Raw genomic sequence first — 12,233 nt, 5'->3', positions numbered from 1 at the left:
TATATTTTCCAAATATTTTGTTTAAAATGAAAAATAAACTTAGATCAAATACTCAATTTATGACTATTTGTGTATAAATTCTAATATTTTCCAAGATATATTAAGTCTGCTTAATTTTGGTTTTGACCCTGTGAAAAACTTCAAAAATATGGTGATAACCTGTTTATTACTGTGAATTATTTTAGTGCCTGAAATTAAGCCAGCAATACCTCTGCCTGGACCTGAACCGAAACTAAAGCCTGAACCAGGTTAGCAAGCTTAACCTTAATGTCAACAGCATATTCCTCTATGCTTCACACAAATAATGTGCAGTTAATAAGAAAAAGTGAGTGAAAGTCAGTATGCATCAAATGATTCCTAATGCCTCAAATGTATTATTCTCTGAAAAACTAGTTATTTCAAGATTTCAAAGTTGCCTCAGAAAAGGCAAATAGGCCACCAAATAAGATTTTAGGAAGTGACAAATGGATATATTAATGCAACGGCCATCTCTCCACAGAGGTGAAAACGATCAAGCCTCCTCCCATGGAGCCCATACCCACCCCCATCGCTGCCCCAGTAACAGTGCCAGTGGTTGGAAAGAAAGCAGGTATCTATCCTGTAGTTTTCTTTTTGCTAGTCCTAAATGTATTCAAACTTGATTAAAATTCAAACTCTCTTTATGTTGAAACATAAGCATCATTTCAACTGTGGGGTTTATGGTAAATTCTTACGTTTTTTTCATCGATATCCTTTACCTCCCTAATCTCCCACCCAGTGGGTTCTTGTGTTTGGATTGGAATGTACATTCCTGTAATGCACCATTTCTTTCATATGCTTTTGGAATTAAGTAACGAATATGTTTAGGGTTGATGAAAACGAAGGAGACAGACAGACAGCCTTTAAGGACAAACATATAGGAATCCCATGGGGTTTCAAATTTCCCTTGTATCCTATAGCAATCATTTCTCCTTTTTAAAAAGACTATATATTGGGATAATGAAAAAGTTCTGTTAATGGATAGCATTGATGGTTGCACAATATTGTGAATATACTGAATGCAGCTGAATTATACGCTTAAAATGGTTAAAATGGTAAATTTTATGTAAAGTAGATTTTACTACAATAAAAAAGAAAAAGAAAAAAAGGCTGCATAGTTCAGCCTTTAAATATATATAAAGATTTAGATCAACAATAATTTTCTTAAATCTACTAACTTAATGGTATAAATACCTCAAGTCCAAACTTAAGGTGCTTATTAGTTGTAGTAGTTCAGCACCTACGTGATCATTTTAAAACCAAAAATGATTTGATGTATAATTACAAATTATTGAAAAATACATGTCATAACTATTTGACCTTTAGCAAATTACTTAATTTCTTTACATTTTTATTTAAAATTATTTAGGAAAATACTTATGCTATTTATTTAGATTGTTAACTAAATCATTTAAATAGTTATTAACTATTATACATTTATATATCTATTTTATATTTATACTTACATACCTATATATTACATATTATATAATAATTACTTAGAAATTTAGAAAAATTTTTATTTAAAATTATCTCAAGATATTTAAGTTTTTATTATGTTTAATGACATAAAAAATATACTATGTTCTTTTGACTGTAGTTTAACTTTTGATATTTATGTTATATTTTTCATTGATGTTTATAATTTGGACATTATTCTAACTTTTAAATTTGTATAACTTCTTTGTGGTGCCTTTATTAATTCAGAAAAAGATGATGAACTGCCATTGAGCTAATTAAGTATGTGTAAAAATAAAGCTATTCTCACTTATCCAGAGGCTGAAGAACAGGTTCTACATGTTATTCTGTCCCGCCATTAATAATTGAATTAAACTCTAAATATAGGAACTCTCTTGCTTCTGACTTAGTTCACTAAGAAAAATCTTCAAAGGAAGCCATATATATATGGCACATAGATTCTTTTTTTCCCCTTAGTCTTCCCTGGATTTGTTTGTCTGCTCAGCTTAAACACACACACAAAAAAAGCTTTTGCTAACTTCTGGGCCATTTCCCTTTTTCCTACACTGATTCCTTGTTGACAAAAACTTATTTCCTTGTTTCACCTAACCAATACATATGTAAACATATAAAATACTTTGCATAGCTAGGCAAGAGCAAAACTCTTCACAAAGAAGAGTAGAAGTGCCTTTACTCTCTTCCACTTTTCTCGAAGGCAGCAGTAGGCCTTCCAGAAATGGGAAGAAAAGAAAGGCACTTTCTAAAGAATTTTTTAATCCTAAATATGTTGGCAATTTATCTTGGTCACATCAATCTCAGAATATGCCTTCTTGGAAATATCAAAATATTTTCCATAGAAGTCATATAAATGAAACCAACTTCTCTTTATGCATTAGTATTTATAATAAAGAGCATGCCTTACCCCACACAGTTTACTATTAAGCATGAAATAAGTCTGAAAACTATTAAAATGCTGAGTTTTCTTTTTATTTCAGAAGCCAAAGCACCTAAGGAGGAGCCTGCCAAGCCAAAAGGTCCCATCAAAGGTGAGATTCTTTTCCCTTGTACTTATATTGTCAACTTTCTCTCTCTGAATTCCCAAACTTTACATTCAAGGGGGAAAACTTGTCAAAATTTTATAACTATCTTTAATATTTCTAATTGATTCTGCTAAAACTAGCACGTGTCTTCTAATATTCCAAATAATATACCTCTAATATCATTCAAGTGGGTATTATATATGTAACAAACTATATTTTAGCACAATGAATCCTATATGTTCCTAGCATCATTTTTCATATGTGTGATATTTATACATGACAGATAAAATAATTAGACATTCATCTGGATATTTTATACTAAGAATTACAACTTGGGAAAATGACGAGCATTTATTATTCATGGATTCCTTACGCCGTCTCATTTTCCTGTCTGAAACAAGGCAGTATAAATAAAATCGACCTTTCAATTGCCTGGGCTTTCATTTTCTTGTCTTGTCTTCTAATTGCTTTATGGCTGGTTTCATGCAGCAGGCAACCAAGTATGCACATTCTGACTCCTATGGAGATGCCAAATCAACTTTTTGTTTACTTTTAATTAGGTGTAGCCAAAAAGACTCCTTCGCCAATAGAATTGGAAAGGAAAAAGTTAAGGCCAGGAAGTGGTGGGGAGAAACCTCCTGATGAAGCTCCATTCACCTACCAGCTAAAGGCTGTGCCACTGAAGTTTGTGAAAGAAATCAAAGACATCGTGTTGACCGAATCAGAGTTCGTTGGCTCTTCAGCAATCTTTGAATGCTTAGTCTCCCCTTCCACTGCAGTTACAAGCTGGATGAAAGACGGTAGTAATATCCGCGAGAGCCCAAAGCATAGGTTTATCGCAGATGGTAAAGACAGAAAGCTGCATATCATTGATGTTCAACTCTCTGATGCTGGTGAATACACCTGTGTTTTACGTTTGGGAAATAAAGAAAAGACCTCCACAGCTAAACTTATTGTAGAAGGTAATTTCCAGTCTTCTCAACATGATCTTCATTAAACTTTAATATAAAAACCTGAGCAACTTTTATTGTAATTTTAGACAAAACCTCTTATTTGCAAGGTTTATTTCATTGAAAATATTGTATGTATTGAAATGTATACTGAAATTCTCCTCAGAACTTCCTGTGCGTTTTGTAAAAACGCTAGAAGAGGAAGTCACAGTGGTCAAAGGACAGCCATTGTACTTGAGCTGTGAATTAAACAAAGAGCGTGATGTGGTCTGGAGGAAGGACGGCAAGATCGTGGTGGAGAAACCTGGCCGAGTTGTGCCAGGTGTCATTGGCTTGCTGCGGGCCCTGACCATCAATGATGCCGATGACACTGATGCCGGGACATACACAGTTACTGTGGAAAACGCCAACAACCTGGAATGTTCATCTTGCGTAAAAGTAGTAGGTTAGTACTTTGCTGCAAAATTTTGTTCTACTCATTATTATATGAAAAAAGTGGAAGTACTTAGTTTCCCAGTATCAGAATATCAGAAGTCTTGGACTTTATCTATGCGGGAAATATCAATATATCATAACAGACTATGTCCAACTTTGCAAAATTTTCTCTATTTCTGAAATTTAAGTTATTTATATTACTTGTTCAGGTCATAATCATTTTTCTGACCTCATTTTAATACAGAAATCATTAGAGATTGGCTGGTGAAACCTATACGAGATCAGCATGTGAAACCCAAGGGAACAGCTGTTTTCACCTGTCATATAGCAAAGGATACTCCAAACATTAAGTGGTTCAAAGGGTATGATGAAATCCCCATGGAACCAACTGAAAAGACTGAAATATTGAAAGAAGGAAACCATCTATTCCTCAAAATTAAGAATGCTATGCCAGAAGATATTGATGAATATGCAGTGGAAATTGAAGGGAAAAGATACCCTGCAAAACTGACACTTGGAGGTATAAAAATCTTACCTTTTATTCTGAAAGATAAGTTTTGTATATGCTTAAGGCAAAATCACACACACACACACACACACACACACACACACACACACACACAAACATCCAAAGCAAAGCAGTGTTAGATTGTTTAAAGCATTATGTTACTTCATCCCTGACCAATACAGATCGTGAAGTTGAACTGCTTAAACCAATAGAGGATGTTACCATTTATGAGAAAGAAAGTGCAAGCTTTGATGCAGAAATCTCAGAGGCAGACATTCCTGGACAATGGAAACTGAAGGGAGAACTTCTAAGGCCCTCACCTGTGAGTATTTTTTATTTTAGGTTGTTAGTCATATAAAATAATTATATTCTATATTCAGGTTTGACATTCAGATTTGGTTTAATAATAATGCAGTTACTTTGGGCTCCTAAAGTCTCAATGAAAGGAAGGAATTTGATGCACTATTTTTGAACAAGTTGGACAGTTTTTGTAAAATTTTATGATAGGAGGAGATGATTACTTACTTTTATTAGTGATAATTTTTTAAACTCTATGGAAATCTATGTCTGAAACATTCCTCCTCTAGGGAATTCAACTCCTTCAAATGCTAACTAAAACTATTATTTTTCAGACTTGTGAAATCAAAGCAGAAGGTGGAAAACGCTTCCTAACTTTGCACAAAGTCAAACTGGACCAAGCTGGTGAAGTCCTCTACCAGGCACTTAATGCAATTACAACTGCCATTCTGACAGTAAAAGGTATGGGGCTTTTAGAATTCCTGCAGTGAGCCCCACTTCATTTCACATCCCTCTGCATTCTGAAAAACCTCATTCTCAATGTTTGATTTTCAGAAATCGAACTTGACTTTGCTGTGCCCCTGAAGGATGTCACTGTTCCAGAAAGGCGACAGGCTCGATTTGAATGTGTCCTTACCCGAGAGGCAAATGTTATATGGTCTAAAGGACCTGATATAATCAAGGCATCTGACAAATTTGATATCATTGCTGATGGGAAGAAACACATTCTTGTTATCAATGACTCTCAATTTGATGATGAAGGGGTCTATACTGCTGAGGTGGACGGCAAGAAGTCCTCAGCACGCTTATTTGTTACAGGTAAGAGCTGACAAGATCTGACTGTAACATCCCATAGGTAGGCACACAAGTAAGTGACTTTACGGATAGAACATCAAGTTCTAGAAGCTGTAAGTGACAATCAACATCACTAATTTACTTTCACAGTGTCACCAAAACAACCCCTTAATATTTTTAATGGAATTCCATTTTGTGAAATGGGTCCCTTTCACCCAGGCAGGTTAGAGTGGAATCTTTCAGAAGGTACATTGTGTTTCTAAGCATATTATCTGTGTTTGCATTGCAGGTATAAGACTGAAATTCATGACACCTCTTGAAGATCAAACGGTGAAAGAAGGTCAAACAGCAACTTTTGTCTGTGAACTTTCTCATGAAAAAATGCATGTAGTCTGGTTCAAAAATGATACCAAACTCCACACAACCAGAACAGTACTCATGTCTTCTGAGGGCAAGACTCACAAACTGGAAATGAGAGAAGTGACACTGGACGATATATCTCAGATAAAAGCTCAAGTAAAGAACCTGAGCTCCACAGCACAACTAAAGGTCTTAGGTAATGCAACCAACTATAACCACATAGCCAGGTTCTGAGTGGTGGGAGTGGGTAGGAATTAAGTATTTTACAACCTGTCACTCTTCAATAAACATTAGTTTGCACGTTCTTCTGATTATATGCTGAATGTCGTTTACAGAGGCTGATCCTTACTTCACTGTGAAATTACATGACAAAACCGGAGTCGAGAAGGATGAGATTATTCTGAAGTGTGAAGTGAGCAAAGATGTGCCTGTGAAATGGTTCAAAGATGGTGAAGAGATTTTACCTTCACCCAAACATTCTATTAAGTCCGATGGCCTGCGCCGCATCTTAAAAATCAAGAAGGCTGAACTCAAAGATAAGGGCGAATATATGTGTGACTGTGGCACAGACAAGACAAAAGCAAATGTTAATGTTGAGGGTGAGTTGCTCAAAAATTTAACATTTACCCTATCTGAACCTGCAGTTTATTTGCTCAGTCATACTAACAAAACTTTGTATAATTTCAGCTCGACTAATAAAAGTGGAAAAGCCTCTGTATGGAGTAGAAGTGTTTGTTGGTGAAACGGCTCGCTTTGAAATTGAACTTTCTGAACCCGATGTTCATGGCCAGTGGAAGTTAAAAGGAGAGCCTTTGACTGCTTCCCCTGTAAGTCAAGATGAGCTGATCATACAAGGGAGTGTTGCTTGGTTGTTTAGAATGAAAAAAGGTATGACATCTCCTGATGATTTGTAGGAATAACGATTTACGCAAATCATGTTCTTTCTTTCCTTCTAACCCTCACTCCAAACAGGACTGTGAAATCATTGAAGATGGGAAGAAGCATATTCTGGTCCTTTATAACTGTCAGCTACCTATGACAGGAGAGGTTTCCTTCCAGGCTGCCAATGTGAAATCTGCAGCCAATCTGAAAGTGAAAGGTACGCTCCCCCCCCCCCCCCCCCCCCCCCCCCCCCCCCCCCCCCCCCCCCCCCCCCCCCCCCCCCCCCCCCCCCCCCCCCCCCCCCCCCCCCCCCCCCCCCCCCCCCCCCCCCCCCCCCCCCCCCCCCCCCCCCCCCCCCCCCCCCCCCCCCCCCCCCCCCCCCCCCCCCCCCCCCCCCCCCCCCCCCCCCCCCCCCCCCCCCCCCCCCCCCCCCCCCCCCCCCCCCCCCCCCCCCCCCCCCCCCCCCCCCCCCCCCCCCCCCCCCCCCCCCCCCCCCCCCCCCCCCCCCCCCCCCCCCCCCCCCCCCCCCCCCCCCCCCCCCCCCCCCCCCCCCCCCCCCCCCCCCCCCCCCCCCCCCCCCCCCCCCCCCCCCCCCCCCCCCCCCCCCCCCCCCCCCCCCCCCCCCCCCCCCCCCCCCCCCCCCCCCCCCCCCCCCCCCCCCCCCCCCCCCCCCCCCCCCCCCCCCCCCCCCCGGAAGCATATTCTGTCCTCTTCTTTCAGAATTGCCACTTATCTTCATCACACCTCTCAGTGACATTAAAGTCTTTGAGAAGGACCAGGCTAAGTTTGAGTGTGAAGTATCAAGGGAACCCAAAACATTCCGTTGGCTCAAAGGAACCCAGGAAATCACAGGGGATGACAAAGTAGAGCTTATAAAGGACGGCACTAAGCATTCACTGGTGATCAAGTCAGCTGCTTTTGAAGATGAAGCAAAATACATGTTTGAAGCTGAGGATAAGCACACAAGTGGCAAACTGATCATTGAAGGTAAATAGTTTTAGCAGATAGGTCATCCCTATTTTTTTCCTCCTTTTTGTATTTTTATATATCCTCTTTAAGGGCTGGAATTAATAAGATATTTTTTCTTGATAGGAATCCGGCTCAAATTCCTCACTCCCCTCAAGGATGTAACAGCCAAAGAGAGGGAAAGTGCTGTGTTTACTGTGGAGCTGTCCCATGATAACATCCGAGTTAAGTGGTTCAAGAACGACCAGCGCCTACACACCAGCAGATTTGTCTCAATGCACGATGAAGGGAAAACTCATTCAATCACATTTAAAGACCTGTCGATTGATGATACTTCCCAAGTTAAAGTAGAAGCTATGGGGTTAAGTTCAGAAGCTAAACTCACTGTGCTTGGTAGGTGCTTTTTTAAATTTAATTTTACTGCATTAAATCCAGCAGAAATTTGTGCAGTATCTATTATATGAAATAGTCTTCTAAGTGTTATATTGCATGAAAGCAGCCCTGGTCCTTAAGAGGCTATCACATTTGTTATCAGGCTTATTTCTAAAAGCTTTTTACCTAAAAATATGAGGACTTTAAAGTAATGAAGATTGTAGCTTAGGCCCTCAAAATAGCCGGTTAAAATCAAAATTAAAACTCTTAATTAATTATTAAGCCCTGTCATGTTTAAAATAGGAATATATAAATACTTCCTATCTCTTCGCTTTATCAAAATTATTTCAGAGAAATGTTGTTCAAGTTTGTAGTAAGAGCAGGTAACACAGAGTTTACATGAATAAGCCTCATTGTTTTTCTTAGCCCCTGAATATCAAGAAGCTTAAATATGAAGTCTAGCATATATAGACACTATTGAAGGCCAACTATTAATTGATTAAGAAAAAATAATAATGCAAATCTGAAAGCTTAAAGGTAAACAAGATATAATAGAGTTGCTAAGAAATTAGAAATTTAGCCAAGTAAAGGAGAAACATACAAATATTTTAGAAGATAAATTTTATAGCGTCTTTTAAATTGCTGTTAATAAAACACTTCAAAATATAATATAGATGAATTAGGTACTAATAAATCTCATGCATTGATTCTCTTTCAACCAACTATAACTTACTATTTAGAGAAGTTTTGAACATAAACATGTTAAATGATTGAATACTTCATAAAATTTTAAAATGTACACGGAACTCTGTGAGCTGCCTCTTAAACTTTCCGAGAGATTGTCATTTCCCTAGATGGTTAACGACATTTTTTCACTTATACTTTACTTGCAGAGGGAGACCCATACTTTACAGGAAAGCTTCAAGATTACACTGGCATAGAGAAAGATGAAGTGGTTCTACAGTGTGAAATTAGCAAAGCTGATGCACCAGTGAAATGGTTTAAGGATGGGGAGGAAATAAAGCCATCCAAAAATGTTGCTATTAAGGCAGATGGTAAGAAGCGTATGCTAATCCTAAAGAAAGCCCTGAAATCAGATATTGGACAGTACACCTGTGACTGTGGGACAGATAAGACCTCCGGAAAGCTTGACATTGAGGGTAAGGAAATTTCCATGAGTTTTTTTCTTTAAGCCATTGGTGTTATTTGTGCCAGAGGCTAATAACACTTGCTGATTACTTCACTTTTCTAGATCGGGAAATTAAACTGGTGCGACCCCTGCACAGTGTGGAGGTGATGGAGACGGAGACGGCCCACTTTGAAACTGAAATCTCTGAAGATGATATCCATGCCAACTGGAAACTCAAGGGAGAGGCACTACTCCAAACACCTGTAAGGCTATTTCTGAACTTGTCAACACCCAAAGGAGCTATGTGAAATAGAAAAGGACAGGTGAACAGTCAGAGTGTATGCAGGACATTTAAAATATGCTATCAGGTTCTCTATCAGACCTTAAGCCAAAGAGAGATATTAGTGTCTACAAATGGATTCGGACAGGCACAGTGGCATTATTTTTGATCTAGCACAGTGGGTATAGGTTGTACATATTCTGCGATGCTGCTAGTAGGTTCAGAATTATACAGCTAAAATAAATGTTGCTTCCTTGATAGTACCTGTATGCTTTACTTCACAAAAAAAAAAAAAAAAAAAAACTCAAAGTTGAAGTCCTGTCATTGTTTCTCTGTAGCATTCCTTTAATTAGGATATTCTATCCTTAGGAAAAAATCTCAAAGAAAATTATTTCCTATGAAACTTTTTCTCTTTTTTGGTACAGGACTGTGAGATTAAGGAAGAAGGCAAAATCCACTCCCTTATTTTACACAACTGCCGCCTGGACCAGACTGGCGGGGTGGACTTCCAAGCTGCCAATGTTAAATCTAGTGCCCACCTTCGAGTTAAGCGTAAGTATTCTGTGTTTTTTGTTGAGAATTAAACATACACTTTTGCCAAAAATGAATATGAGTGAAATTAATTGGAATTACTTCATTAATTAGAAAATGTTATTAAAGTACAAAAATGAGCTTTCTTATATTTACTTCTTTGACATCCCAATACAGAAGTGATTCAAATTCTAAAGATTAGGAAATTTCATTGACCTCCCATTTGAACCAAAGAAAATTTAGCAAGTCACATTTTCCTACTTTGTAATCCTTTCATTAAAAGTGTATATACATACAATAAGAACCCAACTCAGAACCCTTAAAGATCACATCCCTGAAGTGACTCTACCATTGTAGCACCATAAAGAAAAACTTTGCTGCGTGGGTATTTCAGACTTAAGAAGAGAGGAGGGGAGCACTGGGCTAACATTTTTGGAAGGTGTAAAGTGCTTGATGGATATGGACAGGCTCTGTGATTGAGGGCCCCTTCTCCTCTTCCAATCAGAGTCTTAGTTATTTTGGAAGTCACATACTTATGCAGCAAGAGGAACTTGACGCCTGGAAGAGAGACAGATGCAGCGCAGATTTCTCACTGACATTGTACATCCAAACGAAAGGGCCCCTCCAAATATCCGCTCTCAGGCTACCAGCTCTCCTCTTCTCTGCACCATGGGGCCACGTTCACATGGGAGTTAAAATAGTGGCCAGTCCTGTGGCTCTTTCCTTCTTGAATAAAACAACTATGGCGATTAATAACTAAGTCTGCATTTATTCTTTTGGAATTACAAAATGAGTAACACAAAGCTGTTTCTTTCCACTCGCAAAGCACGAATCATTGGTCTTCTGAGGCCTCTAAAGGATGTCACCGTGACTGCAGGGGAAACAGCAACCTTCGACTGCGAGCTCTCTTATGAGGATATCCCAGTGGAATGGTATCTCAAAGGGAAGAAACTAGAGCCCAGCGATAAGGTAAAAAGGCGTATGGTTGCCTTGGCTTCCCCTCCTTTCTCTCCCGGGTTCCTCCACCTTCACTTACATGTTCCATGTTCTTTGCTCTTTCTAGTGTCCCCTCCTCTGCCTTTCCCTTCCTCCTCCTTCCTCTAGCCTGGTAACTGCTGAAATGGTAGAGTGGATTTTTCAGATTTTTGTTGGGTTTAACCAGACAGTATTCTTATGGAAATAGAAGTAAAAATTTAAAGTATGAACAAGTTTTAGTTTTTTGAAGAAACAGCAATCATTAGCTATCAATGATGGCTTGATTAACCAGAAGACAGATAGTATCAAAAAGGCTTTCTGATTGGATGCTCTGCAATAAAAGTGCACTTTGACTTTTAAGACTAATTCTGTCCATGCTATCTAGTGTTTTGCATATAAGGGAATTAAGAGGAGAAGATTGAAATTCCATTTCAGGCAGTTGGTCAGGCAGTTGGTCAAGCAGTGGAGATAACTTCTGGGCAGATTTACTCTTCAAGCATTTCTCGAAAGCTATTTTTAGCCCTCAAGTGCTTTGGGCTGTGTAAATTCTGGAATGCAAGCGGACTATTTAAAGTGCGACTAGTGGTACTGACAAAAAGGAAGGGTGCAGTGGTTATCCACATTCATATATGTATGAATGAACACACTTAAAGAAGTTCTGGTAAATAACCAGCTCCCAGTGTTAGCTTTGACTAACATTGTGTATGCCCAAGATTTTACCCGTTAAGTAAAAACTGAGGTGATTATTTGGAGAAGCCCAAAATACAATTTGCCTAGATCAACCTGTATCTTTTGCCTACCAAAAACAATGTATGTGTTTAAATTACCTTGATAATTCACCATTAAGTTTGAATTCTTGAAATAAAATATATAGAAAATGTCCAGCATGGGTTGGAAATAATGTGCAGAAAGTACATTGTTCTATGGCATTTTTTCCCCAGTATTTCAGAAATAACATTGAGTGTGGTGTCAAGACTTCAATACAAATCAAACTTTGAAGACTTAAAGGAATATAATTAAAAAGAGATTAAGTTCAACAGAGCCACAAAGTTGATTGAAGTATTAGAAAGAAATGCCTTTGAGTAACTGCTCTAAAACAAACAAAAAACCAGTATTCTGCCAAAGTGATTAAAGCATAATTTGATAACAGTTATCTGACAGATAAGGTCTGCCTGTTATACAGCAGTAATGACCAGTTGGTCTCCTTTTTTACTGACTAGAAAAAGCAGCAGTACGT

The 12,233-nt window shown here is 38.6% G+C and overlaps 1 protein-coding gene across 1 annotated transcript in view; it reads left to right on the top strand.

Moving 5' to 3' along the window:
• TTN (titin) overlaps positions 1–12,233 on the top strand; it is a 274,143-nt gene that overhangs the window by 161,256 nt on the left and 100,654 nt on the right. Inside the window, exons 174-192 of the mRNA XM_008567052.1 lie at positions 186–248; positions 500–589; positions 2,472–2,522; positions 3,077–3,478; positions 3,633–3,911; positions 4,146–4,421; positions 4,592–4,731; positions 5,042–5,168; positions 5,262–5,525; positions 5,791–6,057; positions 6,197–6,460; positions 6,549–6,688; positions 6,834–6,960; positions 7,464–7,730; positions 7,836–8,102; positions 8,975–9,241; positions 9,334–9,473; positions 9,916–10,042; positions 10,848–10,990. Of these exons, the coding sequence (XP_008565274.1) occupies positions 186–248; positions 500–589; positions 2,472–2,522; positions 3,077–3,478; positions 3,633–3,911; positions 4,146–4,421; positions 4,592–4,731; positions 5,042–5,168; positions 5,262–5,525; positions 5,791–6,057; positions 6,197–6,460; positions 6,549–6,688; positions 6,834–6,960; positions 7,464–7,730; positions 7,836–8,102; positions 8,975–9,241; positions 9,334–9,473; positions 9,916–10,042; positions 10,848–10,990 (3,701 nt within the window). The remainder of the gene's footprint in view (positions 1–185; positions 249–499; positions 590–2,471; positions 2,523–3,076; positions 3,479–3,632; positions 3,912–4,145; positions 4,422–4,591; positions 4,732–5,041; positions 5,169–5,261; positions 5,526–5,790; positions 6,058–6,196; positions 6,461–6,548; positions 6,689–6,833; positions 6,961–7,463; positions 7,731–7,835; positions 8,103–8,974; positions 9,242–9,333; positions 9,474–9,915; positions 10,043–10,847; positions 10,991–12,233) is intronic.

This window comes from Galeopterus variegatus, unplaced genomic scaffold, assembly GCF_000696425.1.
Source record: "Galeopterus variegatus unplaced genomic scaffold, G_variegatus-3.0.2 Scaffold287, whole genome shotgun sequence".
Taxonomy (NCBI): domain Eukaryota; kingdom Metazoa; phylum Chordata; class Mammalia; order Dermoptera; family Cynocephalidae; genus Galeopterus; species Galeopterus variegatus.
The sequence above is the reverse complement of the archived record's forward strand: the minus strand, read 5'-3'. Positions and strand labels throughout refer to the sequence as shown.